The sequence below is a fragment of the Carcharhinus amblyrhynchos genome, chromosome 25 (assembly GCF_965287045.1).
Source record: "Carcharhinus amblyrhynchos chromosome 25, sCarAmb.v2.hapA, whole genome shotgun sequence".
Classification (NCBI taxonomy): domain Eukaryota; kingdom Metazoa; phylum Chordata; class Chondrichthyes; order Carcharhiniformes; family Carcharhinidae; genus Carcharhinus; species Carcharhinus amblyrhynchos.
In genome coordinates, this window is record NC_137348.1 from 16,272,650 (window position 1) to 16,298,092 (window position 25,443).

The 25,443-nt window shown below is 45.7% G+C and overlaps 1 protein-coding gene across 6 annotated transcripts in view; it reads left to right on the forward strand.

Annotated features, from left to right (window-relative positions):
• garnl3 (GTPase activating Rap/RanGAP domain like 3) overlaps positions 1-25,443 on the forward strand; it is a 408,597-nt gene that overhangs the window by 267,863 nt on the left and 115,291 nt on the right. For all 6 annotated transcript variants that reach the window (XM_080211832.1, XM_080211831.1, XM_080211834.1 and 3 more), the window contains exons 10-11: positions 2,782-2,880; positions 7,485-7,588. In XM_080211832.1, the coding sequence (XP_080067958.1) occupies positions 2,782-2,880; positions 7,485-7,588 (203 nt within the window). The remainder of the gene's footprint in view (positions 1-2,781; positions 2,881-7,484; positions 7,589-25,443) is intronic.

Below are 25,443 nucleotides of genomic sequence, written 5' to 3' on the forward strand. Positions count from 1 at the left end.
AAGAACGCTGCCCATAAAAACATGACAAGGTGAATTGATTTGAAAGAAGGGAGAGGCCATTTGGCCCATCATGCCAGTCTGTACTAGTTCTTTGACAGGTCTCTTCAGTTGGTCTTGCTCTTTCATGTAGCCATGCAGTTGTCTCGATTATCCGAGCTTCCTTCATCCATTGATGGTTGGTTTCTGGGCGGGGAGAGGCGTCCATTGTTGGCATCCACTTCCTGCTGGAAACAGTGGCAGATGCTCAGTGTCGCCCCCTGCCTGTGGGCTGACATATTGAATTTAATGATGTTGATCGAGATAAGTCATCTGGTTTATTTTTTTCCATGCTGCAGTGAATGTGTCCACCTTGATCAATTTAAACTGCTCAGTTAATGATCCTGTAAAGAACATTGTTCAATCATTATTGATTCTTAAGTTTCTTTACATTAAGTGCTGCTGTAATAAATAGAAAATTTCCATATTTGTCGCATGCTTCTGAATAGTTTTTTGGCTATCCAGGGTGGTATTCTTCTTGTTACCTCAGAAACAAACTGGAGGAATTTCAAAATCAGGAATTATAAGGCTGAGTGCAGTTAATCACAGACTTTTTTTACAGTAAAAATTAGCCGGCATCTTTATCTCCACTGCACCTTGATAGGTGTTTTCAATCCCACAAACCACAACTGAGGGCAATCACTTGATTACCTGTTAAGAATCGAATTCCAACCATTATCTTGTAATTGAGTTTGTGTCTATATATGCCCTGTTTGTGAAACAAATCCTGCCCTCACCTGATGAAGTTTGTGTGACCAAATAAACCTGTTGGACTTCAACCTAGTGTTGTGAGAGTTCTTACTGTGCTCACCCCCGGTCCAATGCTGGCATCTCCACATCATGGCAATCAGCCCTCTACAGAGGAGTTGCATACATCTCATTCTGACTCTTCCACGTCCCCGATTCCAATTACTCCAACCCAGCCCGAAGCTGCCAGGCTCCAAGGCTTTGAAATTCTCTCCTGAAAACTTTGGAAGGGTCAGTTGTGACGTATGGTCTGATTTCTCAATTTCCCCACGCTACCTTTTTTATTGGTGCCAATTCTACCTCCCTCTTTCCCCATCCTTTCACCCATGGGCAGCACGGTAGCACAGTGGTTAGTACTGCTGCCTCACAGCAGCAAGGACCTGGGTTCGATTCCCGGCTTGGGTCATTGTCTGTGTGGAGTTAACATGTTCTCCCTGTGTCTGCATGGGTTTCCTCCCACAGTCCAAAGATGTGCGGATTAGGTTGACTGGTCATGCCTTCAGTGTCAGGGGAACTGGCTAGGGTAAATGTGTGGGGTTATGGGGTATCGGGCCTGGGTGGGATTATGGTCGGTGCTACTCGATGGGCCTCCTTCTGCACTGTAGGATTCTATGATTCTCCAACAATCCACATGTTTCTTCAAAAATGGCCTCCATGATTTTGCAGAATGACAGTTGACGTGCATTTGGTGACTAGTCACAAGGGTTAGAATCATAGAATCGGCCCATCGAGCCTGCACCAATCACAATCCCATCCAGTCCCTATTCCTGTAAGCCCACATATTTACCCTCCTAATCCCCCTAAGGTTAATTTAGCATGGCCAATCAACCTAACCTGCACATCTCTGGACTTTGGGAGGAAACTGGAGCATGCGGAGGAAACCCACGCAGACACGGGGAGAACATGCAAACTTCACACAGACAGTCACCTGAGGCTGGAATTGAATCCAGGTCCCTGGTGCTGTGAGGCAGCAGTGCCACCTACTGTGCCACCGTGCTATCCTATGACTATGGATGGGGTGGGAGGGGGCGAGGGAGGAGGGTGGAAGGGTATAATGTATGTATTTTTCTTCTTGCATTTTGTCTCCTGTAGTCTCTCTCTCTGTGCTGTGCTTGCTTGGGACCCAGCTATACAGGCAGTCCAGAGGTTTAAACACCACTGGGGACCATTTTGAATCCTTGAACCCAACCAACAAGTCAGCGAGGCTGCAGAATCGAATGGGTAGCCATTGTTAGCCAATATCGCAACAGGGTCATCAAGTTGGCTCCGCGTAAATTCAGAACTATTCACGGTCCAATGTATTTGCATTTCTGTTGGAGTTTTCTTTTTTAAAAATGTATTTGCGTTGTTTGTGCTGCTGTTAAAAGTAAGTCTTGTGGCAGTGGTTTCCTTAATCAAGTTACAGGGTGTGTGATGAAAATATTGTGAAGCTCCCTGCCTGAGATGGGTGACAGACTGCAACATCAGTCACGTCATGTGAGGGTGAAGGACCTTAAAGGTGTAGGCCGTGGGTGGGTGAGCTGAAGGCCAGAGCTTTATGGCCGTACACGCCGGTGGGATTTCGCAGTCCTGCCGATGGCACACCACCCCACCCCTCCCCTCCCCGCGGGTTTCCCGGTGGTGAGTGGTGCGTTCAGCGAGAAATCCCGTCGACAACAGCGGGCCAGACGAGTGCCAGGCCCAGGGACGGCTGCCTCCGGCTGCCAGGAAACATGTGACAGGTTGCGTGGAAAATCCCACCCCAGTGGCCCCACGGGCGGTGGCGGGGGGGGTGTTATCAGCTCACAGAGCCGGGCATTGCTGACCCTCCCTGGCCATCCCATTCCTTCTGATCCATCGATGGAAGGGTATTCACAAAGCCAGTCGGAGCAGCAAATGGGGGATGGAAAGCTCTGCTAAGTGTTGAAATCCGCGTTTCCACAGTTGGGTGTTGCGTTGTAATGTCCATGGAGTGATGTTCAAATCTGCTCAGCGCTCTCCTCTACTTCCTTTTCACAGAGACTGGGAGTGACAGCTTTCAGAAGTTTCTGAACCTTATGGGGGAGACAATCACATTGAAGGGCTGGATCGGGTACAGAGGCGGACTTGACACCAAAAGTAAGAATTAGGCTAAAATTCAAAACAAAACAACACATAAGGAAGGGTACCTAAAGAGGCAGCCAAACAGATTGTATCCAATATAACTGGTTCATTAAATGCAGAAACCTCATCCTAAGTATCAGATACCTTTCAGGTTTGGTATGCTAAACATCTACCACCTGTTTATACTATTTTCTGGATCTGCACTGAGTTTTGAAAATATAACTTTGTATCTCTGAAAACCTGTTGATTTGTACTCTATCTGCTGATTTGTGTCTATAATCCCTATCCCACTGGCTACCCTGCTTTGACAATGTTTTCAATAGCCAGACCTCATTCAGGCAGGACAACACAACATGTTCATCATGAGGTTGACCCCTCCCTTCGTGTCCAGTCAGAAGGTGTAGGGTTAAAACAAGATGACCCTTGTGCTTAGCAATTTATAGCATCACATACATTATTCATAATGAGCAAGGGAGCAGCTGACTCTAACTGATGCAGACTACAGTATCTCCTCTGCAGACCTCACTCTCATGAACACATGTATGATCCTTTATTGTTATTCTGTGACTGTCCCACAAATACACATACACGCTTATACACACACATATACAGGCTCATAAACAGCACACACAGACTCACACGTACATATTGACTCAACACAGAAGTACATATGCACGCACACACGCACACTCATACATACAGAAACACACACATTCACACGTGCATGCACACACACAGACTCATAAATCTACACACGTGTATGTATTCACAGACGCGCACACAGACTCACACAGATTCATGCACGCACACATACACATACAAACTCATACACAGATTTACACATATCCACGTATTCACAGACATGCATGCACAAACTCGCACACAGATTCATGTATGCATGCACATATATTCACACATATGCATACACACAGGCTCACACATACACACAATCTCACATATGAACACACACACATCTAGTCATGTGCTCTGTCATAAATGTATAAATGTATTTTTGTTCCTCACACTCTTCCAATATTCCAGTGGTAATTTCATGTGGTTCCACAATATTCTGGAGACTTCCAAAATGTGATTGGATTGTAATGATTGAGGCCAAAACAATGTAAGACCCGATTTTCTTTCTATTTCTCTCTCTCCATTTCTGTGCCCTGACCTCACTCTGTCTTTGCTGCAATTGTACAGGGCATTGGTGAGGCCACACCTGGAGTATTGTGTGTGTGTCCCCCCCGCAACCATCTGCTAAAAAGGAAAACACAGCCTTGGCTCCTCTGCCCTTGTTAACAGGCCCCCATCTCCATTTCCTATCCAAGATCTAAAAAGATGCTGACACCAACTCCAATAGCCCATCTTTCTCACAATCTACTTTCTGGAACTTTCGAGTCAGGCTTCCAATCCTCTCCAAGCAGTGAAATGTTTCTGATTTAAGTCTCAGAGCTTATTCAAACTTACAGAAGACCCCAAGCCTCACCAACTTGATCGACCCCCAATCTCCCCACAACATTAATCCTCTCTGTGTTTCAATCCTTTTGTGACTTTGCCCTTCCTTATCTCTGGGGCGTCCTCCAGTTCGATAACCCTACCCTGTACCCCATAACTCTCCATTCTTCCAACCCTGGTCTCTTGTGTCTCCCAGTCCCTCCTGCCCCCTTTACCCCCAGCCCCTCCTACCCTCTTTGTGCACCCAGTCCTTCCTGTCCCCTTTGTCCGCTCCCCCCCCCCCCCCACACCCACCCCGCGCCCCCTTCTTAATAAATCTCCCTTGCAGGACTTTGTCAAAGGCTTTGCTGAAATCCACGTAAACGACATCAAGCATAGTACCCACTTGGTTACATGATCACAAAATTCAAACAAATTTGTTAGGCATGACCTCCCTTGTAATGGCATACAGTGAAAAGTATTGTTTCCTGCGCGCAATACAGTCAAAGCATACTGTTCATTGAGAATGAAAGGAGAGAGTGCAGAATGTACCGTTACAGTCATGACTAGGGTGTAGAGAAAGAGCAACTTAATATATGGTAGGTCCACTCAAAAGTCTGATGGAAGCATGGAAGAAGCTGTTCTTGAATCGGTTGGTACCTGTCTTCTTCCCGACAGAAGAAGAGGGAAGAGAGTATGTATGGGGTGCGTGGGATCCTTGATTCTGCTGGCTGCTTTTCTGAGGCAGCAGGAAGCATAGACAGGGTCAATGGTTGGTTTGTGTGACGGATTGGGCTTCATTCTTTGTAGGTTCTTGCAGTTTTGGTCAGAGCAGGAGTCATACCAAACTGTGATACAACCAGAAAGGATGCATCTGGAAATAGTGTAATGGTAGTAAAAATAGTGTAATGACAGCGGATATAGTGTGATGGTAATAGTACTGAAATGATAGCAGGGATAGTGAAATGGAAATGACTGAGGTTCACTTGCAGCTGGGACTCTTCAGTCTTGTGGCTGGGATTCTCCAGTCCCGCTGCAATAAATGGAATCTTGGCTGAGTGACAAATTCTTCATTCTCACTGGCAGCAGTGGTGGGACAAATGAGATGGGAGAATCCTGGCCAATATATGTATGCTGCGTCTTGGAAACTTTGGCAGTGATCAGATCTGCACAGAGGACACTGCCTGTGCTTATGAAGCTGACACAAATGAGATTTGACTGTCCCTTGGATTTCAGATGACTCATGTCCCCAATATTCTGTAACTTGGTGGCTGTGAAATGAATCAAGGCAGAATCTTTTGACTGCAGGAAAGAGTTCTCTTTAGATCAGTCTCCAAGTGAAGGGCACTGTACGAGGCATGTTTATCTCAGGGAACAATGAGGTCATGGTCCACAGCGTAGAGCATTTGTGTATATCCTCAATGGCTAAAGCTTGAACATCACTTACAGCAGCGCTGCCAGGGGTACAGGGAGTCATGGTTATGGAACAAATCTGCCAGTTAGCAATCTTTTACCAAAACAGGCTCCTGCCAAACCTTGTGGGGTAGTTTTTGACTGAAGATGATGTATAGTGTAGGCCACCAGTGGAACTCTGAAGCATCGATGCCATCCAGTAGTCAGATAACCACCCCCCAGCCCCTCGCCCCCACTGCTGTTGGCTCTGGTTAGAGGCGGGAAGTGCTGGGTGCAAATAAAGTTTGGAGAGGCACCGGCTGTTCACGTACACGTCCAGCATTTGGTGTGCCGCGTCTGTAGAAGCTGGGTCACAGATAGATAACTAAAGGCAAAATAATGTGGATGCTGGAATCTGAAACAAAAACAGAAAATGCTGCAAAATCTCAGCAGGTCTGACAGCATCTGTGGAGAGAGAGAATAGAGCCAACGTTTCGAGTCTGGATGACCCTTCATCAGAGCTAAAGACAAAGGGAATCAGACAAGGTTTATACTATGTGGGGTGGGGGTGGGGGGGATGCTGCAATTGGACAAAGGGAATGTAAAAGGCAATGCTAAAGGCTGAGAAGGGTGTTAGAAGCGTCCATTAAGTGATCAGGATGTGTGAATGATGGAACAGATTGTTAGGGGACCTGAGGACTGAGGCTTTGGGGTGGAGTGACGGGGGTACGCTGGGGGGGTTGTTGGAGACAAGGTGGACAGCGTGATTTCAGAAGTGGAAAAGTAAAGATGAGAATACAAAGTGGTGATAATTAATGGGATGAAAAGGTAGCTGTGTAGTAAGATAGATAGTCTCAGTGAGGGCCTCGTGCCACACTTGTCCATTGAATCACATTACAGCAGAGAAACAGGCCATTGGATCCAGTGTTTATATCGCAAACGAGCCTCCTTCTGTCCCTTTCCATCGAAACCCCATCAACAAGTACAATTTTCAGCCGGTTTCCAAATGTTAAGAATGAAGGGTTCAATCTGAGTTTCCTAAGTTTGAAGTAGTTCCAGTTCTGATAGGAACAGTGAGTGAGATTAGCTCTCTCCCAGTCCTTTGAGGATTCAAATACAGTGATGTCCTTCACGATTTGCAAGGTCATATTTATTTGGTGAGGGCAACATCAAGGAGTGAGAAGCTGCACCTTCCCAAATCCTCTCGACTGCTGAAGTGGAGCGGCACAGTGGTACAGTGGTCAGCAATGCTGCCTCACAGCCGCAGGGACCCGGGTTTGATTCCTGGCTTGGGTCACTGTCTGTGTGGAGTTTGCATTTTCTTCCTGTATCTGCATGGGTTTCTTCCGGGTGCTCCGGTTTCCTCCCACAGTCCAAAGATGTGCTGGTTAGGTGCATTGGCCATGCTAAATTCTCCCTCAGTGTACCTGAACGGTTGCTGGAGTGTGGTGACTAGGGGATTTTCACAGTAACTTCATCACAGTGTTAATGTAAGCCTACTTGTGATACTAATAAACAAACTTAAAACTTTAACTGAGATTAACATGCTAGCTGGTTACTATGAGCTCATCGGCTTGCTGTGATTGCCTGGCGAGTGTCAACCCACATTCATTCTGTAGAATACCTACAGCGGATTTAAATGTGTAGTAAGGTGTTGCACAAATAAAGATATTTTCCTCCACTCCCCTTCAGGCGAGGCGTGAAATGTGCTCCAACCTTGTGACATTCTAATGTAAGGATATCCTAGTTATTATTTACAGTGCTACACAAAAACAGCTCTCTGCTTTTCACAGATGATACGACGGGGATACATTCCATATACACAGTCTACCAAGGCCATGAGATCATGTTTCATGTCTCCACAATGTTGCCGTACTCGAAAGAAAACAAACAGCAGGTAAACCCATTTTGTATTCGTGACTAAGCTTGTTACGGCTGTAAACACTTCCTGCCTTTTGTGGATTTCTGTACTCTGCCTCTGCACTGTTTGTTAAGTGGACTGAAAATTGAATATCTTACAGAGTTGTACAAGGTGCCCAGCAGGGATTAGTTCCTCATCACAGGACGGGAGGCAAGGAGCCCCGTTTTTAAAGGATTTCAAAGAGGCTGAATAAACTCCAGCAGGGCTGCCGTGTTACAATCCCCAGCAGGGCTGCCGTGTTACCCACTCCAGCAGGGCTGCCGTGTTACCCACTCCAGCAGGGCTGCCGTGTTACCCACTCCAGCAGGGCTGCCGTGTTACCCACTCCAGCAGGGCTGCCGTGTTACCCACTCCAGCAGGGCTGCCGTGTTACAATCCCCAGCAGGGCTGCTGTGTTACAATCTCCAGTAGGGCTGCCGCGTTACCCACTCCCGCAGGGCTGCTGTGTTACAATCCCCAGTAGGGCTCCCGCGTTACCCACTCCCGCAGGGCTGCTGTGTTACAGTCTCCAGCAGGGCTGCCGTGTTACAATCTCCAGCAGGGCTGCTGTGTTACAATCTACAATCCCCAGCAGGGCTGCCGTGTTACAATCTCCAGCAGGGCTGCTGTGTTACAATCCCCAGCAGGGCTGCCGTGTTACAATCCCCAGCAGGGCTGCTGTGTTACAATCCCCAGCAGGGCTGCTGTGTTACAATCTCCAGTAGGGCTGCCGCGTTACCCACTCCCGCAGGGCTGCTGTGTTACAATCCCCAGTAGGGCTGCCGCGTTACCCACTCCCGCAGGGCTGCTGTGTTACAGTCTCCAGCAGGGCTGCCGTGTTACAATCTCCAGCAGGGCTGCTGTGTTACAATCCCCAGCAGGGCTGCCGTGTTACAATCCCCAGCAGGGCTGCCGTGTTACAATCTCCAGCAGGGCTGCTGTGTTACAATCCCCAGCAGGGCTGCCGTGTTACAATCTCCAGCAGGGCTGCCGTGTTACAATCTCCAGCAGGGCTGCCGCGTTACAATCCCCAGCAGGGCTGCCGCGTTACCCACTCCAGCAGGGCTGCCGCGTTACCCACTCCAGCAGGGCTGCCGCGTTACCCACTCCAGCAGGGCTGCCGCGTTACCCACTCCAGCAGGGCTGCCGCGTTACCCACTCCAGCAGGGCTGCCGCGTTACCCACTCCAGCAGGGCTGCCGTGTTACAATCCCCAGCAGGGCTGCCGCGTTACCCACTCCAGCAGGGCTGCCGTGTTACAATCCCCAGCAGGGCTGCCGTGTTACAGTCTCCAGCAGGGCTGCCGTGTTACAATCCCCAGCCGGGCTGCCGTGTTACACACTCCAGCAGGGCTGCCGTGTTACAATCCCCAGCAGGGCTGCCGTGTTACAATCCCCAGCAGGGCTGCCGTGTTACAATCTCCAGCAGGGCTGCCGCGTTACAATCCCCAGCAGGGCTGCCGCGTTACCCACTCCAGCAGGGCTGCCGCGTTACCCACTCCAGCAGGGCTGCCGTGTTACAATCCCCAGCAGGGCTGCCGTGTTACAATCCCCAGCAGGGCTGCCGTGTTACAGTCTCCAGCAGGGCTGCCGTGTTACAATCCCCAGCAGGGTTGCCGTGTTACAATCTCCAGCAGGGCTGCCGTGTTACAGTCTCCAGCAGGGCTGCCGTGTTACAGTCTCCAGCAGGGCTGCCGTGTTACAATCTCCAGCAGGGCTGCCGTGTTACAGTCTCCAGCAGGGCTGCCGTGTTACAGTCTCCAGCAGGGCTGCCGTGTTACAGTCTCCAGCAGGGCTGCCGTGTTACAGTCTCCAGCAGGGCTGCCGTGTTACAGTCTCCAGCAGGGCTGCCGTGTTACAGTCTCCAGCAGGGCTGCCGTGTTACAGTCTCCAGCAGGGCTGCCGTGTTACAATCTCCAGCAGGGCTGCCGTGTTACAATCTCCAGCAGGGCTGCCGTGTTACAATCCCCAGCAGGGCTGCGGTTCTGCATCGTGCAGCTGGTTGTTCGATTGTAATGTTGTTGGGAATGTTGAGAGTTGTTTTCTGTCAGTGAGGCAGGAATTTGACACCTTCCAGCCGGCATGGGGAAAGCTGCAACACGTTGGGAGCAGATCCTGAAGAAACCCAATTTCCCCATGAAGATCATTTTGCGGGGATGCTATTTTTAGCTTTGTGAAGTGAAATCAATACTTGGCCAAATGGATAAGAGGAAAGTCTGATTATATAAGTCTGATAGATCTACCCCAGTTGACACTGCCTCATTATCTAGAGGGTATATTGTTTGGTGAAAGCTAACACAAGCTAAGTTCCGTAATTTAGCAATTTTTTTTGACAGTCTTAAACAAGCATTTGACCTGAGCCTGATTTCAAACAATCAGCGGCAGAATTTGCCAGTGTGAGATTGGAAAGTGCCCAAAAGCAGAAAGGGCAGTGGACAACCCAGAGGGCAGGGCCCAGGTTGTGTGACCTTACCCTGGTGGGAGCCACCACATGGGGCAGGGGACCCTCCAGCTAAATCTCCATTGACTTTTGGCGGGACTGGGTGATCCCGACAGTGGGAAAGGCCGGAAAATCCCACTCCAGGCCTGGCTCTGCCTTCTGGAGGTCCACCTTCAACCCTTCCGCCGCAACCTTGGCACAACCTTAGGGTGGCACGGTGGCACAGTGGTCAGCACTGCTGCCTCATAGCACCAGGGATCTGAGTTCGATTCCTGGGTTGGGCCACTGTCTGTCCAGAGTTTGCACATTCTTCCCGTCTCTTCGTGCGTTTCCCCCAGGAATCAAGCTTCCTTCCACAGCCCAAAAATGTGAACATTAGGTTGTTTGGCCATGTTAAGTTAACCCTAGTATCAGTGGGATGAGCAGGGTAAAAGTGTGGGGTTAGGGAAATAGGACCTGGGTAGGATTGTGGTTGGTGCAGACTTGATGGGTCAAATGGCCTCTTTCTGCACTGTAGGGATTCTACTCTATGAAAACCTGAGCATGAAGGGTGGCTTGTGCTGGGGGTTGATTTGTAAATGCTTTTAAAAACAAAACTGCATTTGTATTGTTGAATGCCAAAAATATGAAGGTGAACGTGTTGGCACACTGTGCAATCCAGTTGTACAGTGACTGGCAACTTCAAAGCTTTATCCATAGTTCTGGGATCTGACAGTAGGTGCCTTAGGCTACTGTACTCTTCAGCAATGTTCCAGCAACTCTCAGGTCAGCAGTAATCCATATTCAAACCAAAGCCTTCAACATCTGTGACACAGCAATGTTGCAAATATAATAACCCTTCAGAACAGAGGTGAGGAGGAATTTCATCAGCCAGAGGGTGGTGAATCTAAGGAATTCATTGCCACAGAAAGCTGTGGAGGCCGGGTGATTGAGTGTATTTAAGACAGAGATAGTTATGTTCTTGATTTTTGATTTGATTTGAGTTATTATTGTCACATGTATTAGTATACAGTGAAAAGTATTGTTTCTTGCACACTATACAGACAAAGCATACCGTTCGTAGAGAAGGAAAAGAGTGTAGAATGTAGTGTTACAGTCATAGTAGGGTGTAGAGAAAGATAAACTTAATGCAAGGTAGGTCCTTGGTTAGGGGATCAAAGGAAAGGCAGGAGAATGGGGTTGAGAAACTTGTATTATCCATGATCGAGTGGAGGAGCAGACTCGATGGGCCGAATGTCCTAACTCTGCTCCGATATCTTATGGGTGAAGGTTGTTCAGTTTTGCCCATCTGGGTGCTGACCTCAGCTTCCTCATCCATGTCCTCACATTAGCATGCTCGGAGAAAGTAGTGTGGAGCCTTGATCCCTGGAGACAATACTCTGAATTAACCCAACTGCGCACTTCAGGACTGCCAGAAATATCCACCAGTGAAGTCAATCGTTTCAACCTATGTTTCTTTTCATCGAATAAGTGACGTGATGTGGCTTCTAATCTCCTCATCAAACACAAAGAGGCAAAAACTAAGCGACCAATACTTTCATAAGAGAAATTTATTATAGATGATAGGCTGTGGAGGTCAGGATTAAATTTGGCCCCCAAATCATTTCAGGAACAATCACCCCTCATGACCTATGTCTACGGGGTTTCCTCCAGGTGCTCCAGTTCCCTCCCACAGTCCAAAGATGTGTAGGTTCGGGAGACCCGCCATGGTAAATTGCCCGTTGGTCATAGAATTATCAAATCAGTGAAGTGCATCGAGTCTATGACAACCACAATCTCACCCAGGCCCTATCCCCGTAACCCCACATATTTACCCTGCTAATCCCCTGACACAAAGGTCAATTTAGCATGGCCAATCAACCTAACATGCACACCTTTGGACTGCGGAAGGAAACCGGAGCACCCGGAGGAAATGATGCAAACACGGGGAGAATGTGTAAACTTCACAGACAATGACCTGAGGTCGGAATTGAACCTAGGTCCCTGGTGCTGTGAGGCAGCAGTGCTAACCTTACTGTTCCACGATGTGTAAGTTAGGTGGATTGGCCATGCTAAATTGTCCTTTAGTGTTTCAAGATGTATAGGTTAGGTAGATTGGCCATGTTAAATTGCCCCTTAGTGTCCAAAGATGTGTAGCTTAGATGGATTGGCCATGCTAAGTTGCCCCTCAGTATTCTGAGATGCGTAACTTAGGTGGATTGGACTGTTGAGTTGCCCCCTAGTGTCCTAAGATGTGTAGCTTAGGTGGACTGGCCGTGCTAACTTGCCCCTTTGTGTCCTAAGGTTAAGATTCTGTTTCTCAGAGTTAGTGCAGACTTGATGGGCTGAATGGCCTCCTCCTGTGCTATAGGGATTCAGTGGTTTTAATTATTTTCACACAACTTGGATGCTCCTCCAGGTGCTCCGGTTTCCTCCCACAGTCCAAAGATGCAAATGGGTCACCTGACCTGTTCTCTTAAAGAGGCAGGCCCCAACATATATAATGGATTTGATACAAAAATGTGGTGGAAACAGAGTCGATGGTAGCATTCAATGTGCAAGTGGATACCTACTTGAAGGAGAAATTAATTGCAGGGATATGGGAAGGTGTGAAGAGTGGAATTAACTGGTTTGCTCTTCAAAAGTGCTAGGGCAGCCTAGATGGGTTGAATGGTCTCTTCCTGTGTTGCACCAGGTTATGATTGTATGAAATGTCTGCTCCCAGGCACCCTCTGAGTGGGGGATTAACAGAGAGGCTTGGGAGGCACCAGTAAGTTCTTCCAGAGGACTGCCTTCTGTTCGATTATGAGTCATATTCCAGTCCGAATAAACACACTCATCCAATTCATTCCTTTTGTATTGTAGTACTTCTTACAAAGTTAAAAACGTATTGTAGCTTCCAACATTGGCATGTCGTGCTCCAAGAACCCATCCAGCTTGCTATGTTTGGCAGCGGAATGTAGAAATATTCACTCTAATCCGTGGAGTTGTTGGTTCACAGGGGATAGGAATGTGGGAGTGAGTTTTGATGCTGTTAGATAAGGGATTTGAATCCTTTTACATTCACGTATTATGCAAATATGATGAGAAAAAAATGATTTCCAAAGGCTCAAAGAGACAAATTAAGTCTGATAATTGCTTTGCAGTTTATGTTGCTTCTCTATTTCCCTAATTACATTGCACTTTTTACAACTGACAATGTATTTATATTCGCTGTTTTGGCAGTGCAATTTTGATTCTTACCATCATCATTAGCACTTGGATCATTAAAGAATTTCAGGGAAACATATCAGAACTCTTATTGGATCTGAAATTCGAGTACCATTGAATCAGGAGATTGAAATCCCATTGGCACAGAAAGGATATTGTGTCTAACTTTCTGCAGGAGTATGAATTTCTATCGAGGTAGCAGTGAATTGGCCCGTTTTGTTTTAATTGAGGTTTTCAGCATGCACAGTTTTCTGTTTTAGTGTTCTGAAGACTCGGGTTTGAATCCTGCCATGGCACGTGATGGAATTTGAACTCAATAAAAAATACCTGGAATTAAGCATCTACTGATCATTATGAAACCATTGTTGATTGTCAGAAAAACACATTTGGTTCACTAATGTCCATGTGACTCCAGAGCCACAGCAATGTGGTTGACTCACCACTGCCCTCGGGCAGTTAGGGATGGGCAATAAATGCTGGCCAGCCGGCAATGCCAATGTCCCACGAATGAATAAATAAAAAGACTGATGTTTTAGTGACATTTTAACATCTTTCTCAATCAGTCACAAGCTATCAAATGCCCACTGCACCTGCAATTTATGCCATTAGGCTCCATGAGGACCACTGTAGATTTCTACCTTTAGATGCAAGCTAGAGCGAATCTTCCAACTGCTTGTCCCTCGACAAAAAGCCCAAACTGAACTACCTGCTTCTGTCAGCAAAAACACAAAAGTTAAAACAAAAGAGCCTTCTATCTAAGGCCCCATCCTGAATCACTATCTCTATGGGAAGATGGCGTGCTTTAGGATGATTCAAAAAGACATGCAAACAAATTATTTTACCTTCAACACAAGTCTTTGATTCTATAGGATGAGTAATTTGTGTTGATAATGGTGTTTTAAGACTTTTCCAGACTCCCTGGCTCAATTATAAGTTCAAATGTGGATTGTAGAATCAAAGGCTCCTACTGTGCAGAAGGAGGCCATTCAGCCCATCAAGTCTGCACTGACCACAATTCCACCCAGGCCCTATCCCTTAACTCCATCTATTTACCCTACTAGTCCTCCTAATACTAAGGGACGATTTAGCAATCAACCTAACTTGCATATCTTTGGACCATGGGAGGAAACCCACACAGACATGGGGAAAATGTGCAAACTCCACTCAGACAGTGACCCAAGTCAGGAATCAAACCTGGGTCCCTTGTGCTGTGAGGCAGCAGTGCTAACCACTGTGCCACCCTGAATTACTATCTCTATGGCAAGGTGGCATGTTTAGGATGATTCAAACAGACATGTAAACAAATTATTTTACCTTCAACACAACTCTTTGATTCTACAGTACAGATAATTTTATTGCTAACGGTGTTATAAGACTCCTTTTCCAGACTCCCTGGCTCAATTACAAGTTTAAAATATGAATCATTGTTGAAGCTTTTCAGTAACAACCTTGACCTTTTCATTCTATACAAACCGGTCAGAAATTTGAGCTTCTCCAACAAATTTACATTTAACCTTAATAATAAGCAAAATGTTGCGTACGTTTCGAGGATGAAAGAGCAGGCTACCTTTTAAGTTTAATAAGCTCAGGCTTGATTAAGTTGCAATTACATCAGAGTTGTTTTTAATCACTTTTTCGACCAGATACCTCAATATTTCCAGGGTCATAACTTTAATTTTGAAAATTGAAAGTTATATTGTAAAACAAGAAATATGAACTAGATTTCCACAATAGTGCAGACTAAGAAGGGATCTTGGAGTCCCCTGAAATCTGACACTCCCAGGGGGAGCAGTGCTCATTGGGAGGATATCTTAGCAAAACACAAGCTGCCCATGCACAGTCCCCGAGTGTGTACTCCCTGGGAGCACTGAATACAGCTGGAGATCACACTAGGTCATGGATCCTGGTTCCATCCCGGGTCTCCACTGTGATTTGAGTTTACATATCACGTTATCACATTTCCCTATTACACGCTGAAGAGTCACAGAAATACAGCTATTAATTCTTAATTAAAGCTAGTTGATTAGGTACTAAAGCACAATCCTTGATATGCATTTCATAACAGGTAACAATCAAAACATAACTTGCACATCAGGTTTCCCCTTCAGGAGGTCAACAAGATTGACTGCTTACACTAGCCTCACAAGCTCAGGAAAGTCCTGAAGGAACTCCATGATCGTTATCCTTTATATTTATAATTACATCTTAAAGTCATGCTGTTACATTCTCTGCTATCAGATCTATTGACTGACTAATCAGATGAGATACCAAGGTTATTGGTTATTTTATGTTCTGCTAGTACATCAATAATGTGGGCCTATCTGTGACTGTCTATACAAAGTCTGCAAATTCTCCCCATGTCTGTATTAAATACAAAGCATACAGATCCTGGGGTTCCTTTAGGACTTTCCTGAGATTACTGAGGCTAGTGTAAGCAGTCAATGATGACAATCTTGTTGACCTCCTGAAGGGAAACCCTGGTACATGAGTTATGTTCTGATTGTTGTCTGATATAAAGTGCATATCAAGGGTTGTGCCTTAGTACCTAATCAACTGTGCACCTCTGGTTGCCTCCCAAAGTCCGAAAGATGTGCTGGTTAGATGCATTGGCCTTGCTAAATTCTCCCTCAGTGTACCCTGAGTGTGGTGACTAGGGGATTTCCACAGTAACTTCATTGCAGCATTAATGTAACTTGTGACACAAATTAATAAACTTAAAATAAATAGCCTGAGCTTATTAAATACCAGCTGCTCACAATTACTTGACTAATTTATTATATCTTTCTATAAATAGTTAATGAGGCTGGAATTCTCCAGTCTCGTTTGCCCCACAGCCAAAACTCCATTCGCAGCAGCGAGTCTGGAGAATCAGGCCAGTGTCTCCAATGGTGTTAGTCTTGGCCTTGGATATGGTCACTCTCGCCTCCCTTTAGCTGCTGGGAAAGTCCAACTCACAGTCATTGCATTAGAAGTGTTTCCAAAATCCAAGGAACAGAACCTCATTAACAGATTGCAATGATTGACCCACCTCAATTTGGCAGGGACTCTCAAATCTGGCATTTTCCCAAGGGGTTGGGAGTGCTTTACATTAGTTGGAATTCTCCGATCTCACCCATGGCTAGAATTCTTCGGTCAGTGAATGGTGTTTTGGCTGAGCACCAAGTTCTCCAATCTTGCTAGCAGTGGTGGCAGGGTGAATGTAATAACTCCACAGAGGCAAAAATCCCATCACCAAGTTACTTTATTTACATCTGTACACAGCCAGCTCTCCAGTTGCTCCCTGCTGGATGCAGGCTAGGAATCTGACACACCTGCTTTAAATAGGGAGCATGAGTTCCCCTGATTTAACCATCAATTAGGACTCAGCAGGCAGTTCATACTCAAGCAAGCCAACTTCATTAGCCTGGCTGAAGTCATCACAGTGAATGAGATCAGAGAATCCCATTCCAAATCTTTACCAAATGAATACCCTCACCCTCTCCCACCCATCTTGGAGGAGGTTAACCTTACAGTAGTGCAACGACTGCACAATGGCACAACTGCCTCACAGCACCAGGGACCAGGTTCGATCCCCGGCTTGGGTCACTGTCTGTGCAAAGTTTGCACATTCTCCCCGTGTCTACGTGGGATTCCTTCGGATGCTCCAACTTCCTCCCGCAGTCCAAAGATGTGCGGGTTAGGTGGATTGGTCATGCTAAATGGACCCTAGTTTTGGGAGGATTAGCAGGATAAATATTTGTGATTAGAGGGACAAGGTGAGATTGTTCTCAGTGCAGGTTTGATGGGCTGAATGGCCTCCTTCTGTATTGTAAGGATTCTATGATTCTATAAGTGGTGCAAAGAAGTAGATGATTTCTTTATAGAAGGGTGTGTTGTTTATAGAGCTGTCAATCTCCACGCCTATTCTTACAAGATTGAATGATGGTCAAGCAATTTGAACAGACAATATTGTTCCATAGATGCAACTAATTTATCACCGAGACCATTTTATTTCCATATTTCTGACAACATCAGCTAATTATTCAACTGCTGGTGTTGTTAGTTTCTCATGTATTTACATTTGTATTAAATTAGAGTTGCAATTACTGACAAACATATTAATTATAGGCAGGATGAGAAAAGCAACAATTTAATGATGTCCAAAAGCGAACAAAAAGCATGAAATATTGATGAACTTCAGGTTAGCACTGCTGCCTCACAGTGCCAGGGACCCTGGTTCGATTCCCAGCTTGGGTCACTATCTGTGCAGAGTTTGCATATTTTGTAAATATTACAAAATGCCAAAGATACCACTTTCTAAGTGTAGTTGTTTGCTATCCATGCTCTAATTTACTCCCTTTCTCACATGAGGCTGCTACCCTCTGCTGAGATCAGATTTCACAAGTGACGGTCTTCGAAGTTCTCAACCAAGCAGCCATTCTACACATCAACCTGGACAGCATCTTGTCGTTGTGTCTGCGTGGGTTTCCTCCAGGTGCTCCGGTTCCCTCCCACAGTCCGAAAGACCTGCTGGTTAGGTGCATTGACCATGCTAAATTCTCCCTCAGTGTACTCGAATACAGCATGTGTGTGGGTACACTGAGGGAGTACACAGTACTCCCTCAGTGTACCCACACACACGCTGGAGTGTGGTGACCAGGGGATTTTCACAGTAACTTCATTGCAGTGTTAATGTAAGCCTACTTGAGTGGCACAGTGGTTAGCACCGCTGCCTCACAGTGCCATGGACCTGGGTTCGATTCTGGCCTCTGCTCACTGTGCGGAGTCTGCACATTCTTCCCATGTCTGTGTGGGTTTCCTCCCACAATGCGAAAGATGTGCTGGATAGGTGCATTGGCCACACTAAATTCTCCCTCAGTGTACCTGAACAGGCGCTGGAGTGTGGTGGTGAGGTGATTTTCACAGTAACTTCATTGCAATGTTAATGTAAAGCCTACTTGTGACACTAATAAATGAAGTTTATATTTTTATCATTTACTTTGATACTGTACATTGGCAACCTTTCAATATTTGACCCCAAGCAGCCTTGGTGCTGGGTTTAAGTAAAACATTGATAGTTAATTTTAACCCCAACATACTTTTACAAATTCAGAGCTTTGAAGTACATTCTCCTTCAAAGGACCTGACAGGAATCTGTGCAAATAAAACAAGTGTCCTCAGAAGTGGAAAGAAAAGACAAGATTCAACTTTGTCGTTTTGTAACCTGTTTAGGAAAATGGTTTTTTTCTCAGTTTACAAGTGCAGTCAAGGATATTGCAGTTCACCCATATGTCATGTGTGTCTGTCTGTTGTGTGCCTGTGTGTATTCCGACACGCCCCAGACATTTGTTGAATGTTTTCCTGATGAAGATTGTCAAGCAGATGCTAATTTCCCCCAACAACACATTATATTCATATAGTGTCCAACTGATACAGTGAAACATCGAGGGGTGCTTCACATGTGCATTGTAAAATGTAATGAAGAGACATTGGGTGGAATTTTCCCACCCCGCCTGCCACTGGACTCATAGTGGGCAGGACACGGACTATGCAAAGCTCCGTTGACTTCAGGCGGGATTTTCCAAGCTTGGGGTGAGCGTGGCTGGAAAATCCCACCCATTAGGTTCAATGACTAAAATCTTGATTAAAAGAGCAGCTTTTAAGAATTAGAAATTTTCGGAAAAATAGAGAATAGAAGCAGGAGTAGGCCATTTGGCCCCGTAAGCCTGCTCTTCCATTCATTATGATCAAATATCCTGACCCCACCTTCCCCTTCCCGTATCCCTTTAGTCCCAAGAGCTATGTCTAATTTCTTCTTGAAATCACACAAGCCTTAACCACTTTTTGTGGTAGTGAATTTCACACATTCACTAGCCTCTGGGTGAAGAAATTTCTCCTCACCTCAGTTCTAAAAGTTTTACACCCTATCCCCAAATTATGACCTCTAGTTCTGGATTCCCCCACCATTGGGAACATTCTTTCTGAATCTATCCTGTCTAACCCTGTTAGAATTTTATAGGTTTCTATGAGATCCCCACTCACTCATGTAAACTCCACTGAATATAATCCTAACCAACTTAGTCTCTCCTCATGTGACAGACCTGCCATCCCAGGAATCAGCTTGATAAACCTTCACTGGACTCTTTAGCAAGGACATCCTTCCTCAGATAAGGACACTAAAACTGCACACACTAGTCCAGGCGTGGCCTCACCAATACCTGACACAAATGCAGCAAAAAATCCCTATTCCTGTACTCAAATCCTCTCCCTATGAAGGCCAACATACCATTTGCTGTTTTTACTGCCTGTTGTACCTGCGCGCTTCCTTTCTGCGACTGATGCACAAGGTTTCACTGAGTATCCACCTCTCTCAATTTACACCCATTCAAGTAATAATTATCTTGAAAGACAAAGAGAGGTAGAGATTCCAGAGCCCAGAACCTGGACAACAAAAGGCACAGCCACCAGTGGTGGAGCAAGTGGCCAGAATTAGTGGAGGACAGATGTTTTGAAAGGTTGTGAGACTGGTGTAGATTTCCGAGATAAGGGGAAACAAGACCAAAGGAACCTTGTCCTAGCCAATGACACCCACATCCCGTCAATGAATTAAATTAATTTGAAAACAAGGATGGGCATTTTAAAGTCAACAATTTACCATCAGTTCCGATTAAGGGGATGTATCCACCTTGCTGTTTCGTTTTTCCAGATACCATTGGACTCCTTGCGTATTTCCAGAATTTACGTAGAATGCCTCACAACATCCCTACAGCACAGAAGGAGGCCGTTGAGCCCATCGGGCCTGCACCGACAATGATCCTACCCAGGCCCTATTCTTGTAACCCCATATATTGACCCTGCTAATTCCCCTTGATACTAACGGACAACTTAGCCTGGCAATGCACCTAACTCGCACATCTTTGGATTGTGGGAGGAAATCCACACAGATATGGGGAGAACATGCAAACTCCACACAGACAGTGACCCAAGCCAGTAATCGAACCCAGGTCGGGAGCACTGAGAGGCAGCAGTGCTAACCACTGTACCACCATGCTGCCCCCTTTTCTGTTTTCATTTCAGATTTCTACCAGTTTCGGTTTAGAATAATTATTTTTGTTTGCTATTTTGCATTTGTTAGCACTGGGGTATGATGGTTAGCACTGCTGCGTCACAACACCAGGGACCTGGGTTCGATTCTGGCCTCGGGCCACTGCCTGTGTGGAGTTTGCACATTCTCCCTGTGTCTGCATGGGTTTCCTCCGGATGCTCCGGTTTCTTCCCACAGTCCGAAAGATGTACTGGTTAGGTGCATTGGCCATGCTAAATTTACCATTAGTGCCAGGAGGATTAGCAGGATAAATATGTGGGGTTACAGGGATAGGGCCTGGGTGGGATTGTGGTTGGTGCAGACTCGATGGGCCAAATGGCCACTGTAGGGATTTTATGATTTGTATTCCTTAAAAAGTCTTCACTTCTGCCCAACACATTGGCCAGTGATCCATTTATACGTAAACCTCACTTCTGACAATTGTCAATTCGTATCTAACCATTTTTTATCTCGCTCGCAGTTATCTTTGCTACTTTCCCTCTCATTATTTTGCCTGGTAAACTGATAGCATCGATAAAAGTCATCTTTAACAGTATAGATTTACAGAAAAATACAGACAGGGGATTAGATTCTAATTTTCTCTGTAGCACAGTTTTGTCAAAGGGGTTGTGATGTCTCCCTTATCTGAGATATCGAATGGTTGCATCATTGGTTCCTAGACCATGAAAGGATATTTGTTTTGTTGTGGGGATTTTTATCGACTGCAGAATTTTTCTTTATTTTGCATCATTTTCAGTTGTCAGGACATTTCCTTTCAAGGGCTGATATTGATTTTGGGAGGAGTGGTGGTTTCAGCCTCTTGATGGCTCCTTAGTCCAGCTGTTAGACTTTTTTTTCTGTCCAAGGTCCTGATTTTCCCGACACATCCCCCCTGATTTCGGGGCGGGTGAGGCTCGCAGAATGGCATTCGCCGCTAATTCCGGGCACGATCTTTCGAGCCTTGGGTGGGCGTGCCGGTGAGATTTCAGCTCAAGAGTCTGGCACAATACTTTGTGAAAAAGATGCGTTTCCATTTTTAGTGACAGTTCTTTTTCCTCCCTCTCTACTTTCCATTCCTCATTATCCACACAGCCAGGGCCATGCTCCTTTGCCGGGGCTGTCCTGCTCACCATGGTTGATGGGTCTGTTTTTGTGTCGCTGTACTGGGTGGCTCCCAGTGCCCTGCTCTCTCCCAGTCAGTGGCAACATCAACATTTTTGGAGCAGCTCAGTCTGCAGCTAGGCTGGAATTTTCACGCCGGTGGGATTTTCCAGTCCCGTCAGCAGCGCAACCCTATCCCACCGCCGGTTTCCTGCCAGCGTGAGATGATGTAATTGGGATTTTCCATTGACAGCGGCAGGACCAGGAAATCCCGCCACTCGCAAACACAGCGCCACCTCCCACTGGCAGAGAACACGCGGCTAGGAGCTGGAGAGTCTCACTCATTGATCTTCAAGGCCGCTGGCTGTGATGCATTCATCTTCCTTGCCCTGACCAACAGTTCTCTTTCTGAACCTCACTCAGAAATTCCAATATTTACATTGACGTTGTGTAAGATTCACTTCTGAGCAAGTGGCATTACCCAGCTCCATATTAAGCAGCTGAGCAGCAATGAACTGGATCTCATAGAAACCTATAAAATTTAAGAGGTTTAGACAGAGTAGATTCAGAAGAAATGTTCCCATTGGTGAGGGAGTCCAGACCTAGAGGGTCGTAGTTTGAGGATAAACAGTAAACCTTTTAGCACTGAGGTGAGGAGAAATTTCTTCACCCAGAGGGTGGTGAATGTGTGGAATTCACTACCACAGAAAGTAGTTGAGGCCAAAACATTGTCTGATTTCAAGAAGAAATTAGATATAGCTCTTGACATTAAAGGGATCAAGGGATATGCGGGGAAGGGGGGATCAGGATATTGAATTTGATCAGCCATGATCATAATAAATGGCAGAGCAGGCTCAAAGGGCCCGATGGCCTACTCCTGCTTCTAGTTTCTGTGTTAAGGCTGCAGCCCTGAAAGAGAGCTTTCAGATGAGATGTTAAAACTAAGGCTCCGTGTGTCTGTTTAGGTAGATGTACCAAAGAAGAACAGGGGATTTACCCTTGGTGTCCTGGCCAATATTTATGCCTCAACCAGTCACAGGAACAGATCATCTGGTCATTATTGCATTGTTTGTGTGAGCTTGCTGTGCACAAATTGACTGCTATGTTTCCTACATTACAGTGGGGACCACACTTCAGAAATAACCCATTGACCATAAAGAGCTTTGAGACATCTAGCAATCATGAAAATTGCTATATAAAGGCAAACTTTATTTTTAGATGCGTGGAACTCGGGTTCTGGAGTTTAATTTGTTATTCACCATTTCCAGAGCACCTTGAATGTATCGCCTGTCTCAATCTGCTACACACACAGGACATAAAACATTGATATTCTAACCTTTACAAGGAGATGGGGGCATCAGAATCTTGCAGCCGTCCTGGGGAGGAGGGGGAAGCAGGCTTGGTGGACTAGCTTGTCCTTTCCTCCCTGTCAACTTTGTGCTTCTGCATCCCACCACCCTGTTCAAGGAGATACTATTTCAGAGAGGCCAATTGGATTCTCAAGTCAGTAATGCTGTGTTAAATAGTAGGAACACCTCAACACACACTCTGTTGATAAAGATCTGTCTAATTAATCTTAACATTTCTCCTGCACCTCTCCTGGCAAGCTACCAAATAACGAAGACACAACCCTCCCTTAAATTAGCTAGCCACATCTGTTGCAGCTGCTGATTTTTAGTTACACCTTGCTCTCGCACTATTGCTGTTAATTAATTAACCAGGCGCTCCTAGTCAGTCACACACCCAAACACATGCACGCCAGCACAAAGCTTCCCAATTGTTACCCAGTCTCACTTGACAATTCCAGCTGGTCACCACTGCTCCAATGGTAATATATTGCAGCTTTCCCTGTTACACATTGCGCAGGTTAGATAAGTGTGGATTTCGAATAATTTCCACAACATTGTCGACTCAGAATGACAGAATGAAATAATTGCTGAAAGTTTGTCTTATTCAGCCTTCTCATAGCTCAGCATATTGACTTCCTTGTTGGCAAATAGTAAAACAGCAGTCACAATAAATTCCCACCATTGTTAGCTATTCATTCAAAACTCATGGCTTGTGTTTTTAAAAGCAGTGCTAACCCACTCCTGTAGTATCGGCCTCTGCAAATGGGCTAACGGCAGATTTTATGTATCTCACCTTATAGTAAGGGCATTTTGATTGAAACAGAAAACAAAATGATTCCAAGAAAGGATGTATCATTAAGATGCTAGTGCTGAATTGCTATAATGTAACCAATGGTAACATTGGAATCTATTATAATGTAACCAATGGTAACATGCTCTAAGGGTCAGCAGACCCAGTAGACAATGTAACCAATGGCAAAATGATATGGTGGTCAGCTGACCCAGTATAAAGAGAAAGCAGATGGGAATTGTGGGAAGCTTGTGTGGCCCAGAGTATAGCTTCAAGTGTTGGAGTAATGAAGTTTCTTCTTTGGTTTATTTGTGAAGTTAGTTCTTTTATTGTTTGCAACTGAAGGCCCTCACTGCCAGATCAACATGTAGAAGGGTCCGCCATGTAATGTGGGCTTTGAGTACCGTACTGCCCGCTCAATGGTGTAAGAAGGGTCATGACCCAGGCCTCAGGTCAGGCTGGTGCTGAGTAGAGACAGGTTAAGACCAGACATGGAGATATCTCCAAGCTTATACCCTTTACTGTATAAATGTATACAGTCACATATAAAGACTCGCTGTTAATATTCAGAAGACTACAAAGACTTCTCAAATGGGCATGTTCTGTAGCCAACACTATCCCAGCAATGATCATGCTTCCATCAACATAAAGAGAGTTAATGCTATTACTGAGATGATGTAGACAAGATTCATTTCAATACAAGTGTGGATTTTCCTTAATCGCCTCCACAACCCTCCAAAATATCTGCTCTCCTCTAACTCTGGCCCCTTAAACGTCCCCTGATTTTAATTGCTTGACCTTTGGTGGCAGTGCCTTCTAATCTGTGACCCTCAGCTTTATTGAAAAGCAAAGGGAGATCTGTATCCGAGCTTACTTACAGCAAGCAAGTCAGCTCTTGCAACCTAACAACAACAGTCCAGGTCAAAGCTATGGATTTTAAGCTCCTGTTGCTTAATTCCCATTGCATGAGCCTCTGTACACTCAGTAAAGGGCTTCGTGCTCCATGAAGCCTACGGGAAGATCTATTGATGATCCTCCATGTGGGCATCACAACAGTCACAAATACATAGGACCAGGAGTGTAGTGTTCTGGGAGATTAGAATCATGAACATCTCTATCCATGATTATTGTCCAGATGTTAGTGGACTGTGACCTTTACAGACCTGACTCCATTTTTGATGGAAGATTGCAGTTCATTGGTTAATTATCCACCTCATTCAGTTTCCTGCCAATAGTGGCCAGGTTGCTGAAATGCAGCCGGCTCACCCTCGGGGAAAGCTGCAGGGGACGAGGAATTGTCTGCAAATTACGGGTTCGATTCCCGGCTTGGATCACTGTCTGTGTGGAGTTTGCACATTCTCCCTTTGTCTGCATGGGTTTCCTCCCACAGTCCAAAAGATGTGCTGGTTAGGTGTATTGCCATGCTAAATTATCCCTTAGTGCACCTGAACAGGCGCCGGAGAACGCTGTTAACATTCAGAAGACTATAAAGACTTCTTGATTGGGCACATTCTGTGGGGAATTAATTTCAGTAATTACAGTAATTAATTTCATTGCAGTGTTAATATAAGCCCACTTGTGACACTAATAAATAAACTTTAAAGTCAGCTGACATAATTTTAATTTTGCTGAAATGTTCCTTGTGGTTCCATTCACTAAAAAGAGTATAACGGAGTTGTACAAGGTGTGTAAGGAAGAGGTAGTTTCAATGCTGAACCATGCTGAGAAGTGTAAGGAATGAGGGCACACAGTGGTTAGCCCTGCTGCCTCACAGTGTCAGGGATCTGGGTTCAATTCCGACCTTGGGTGACTGTCTCTGTGGAGTTTGCACGTTCTGCCTGTGCCTGCAGGAGTTTCCTCTGGCTGCTCTGGTTTCCTCTCTCACTCCAAAGATGCACGGGCTCGGTTGATTGGCCATGATA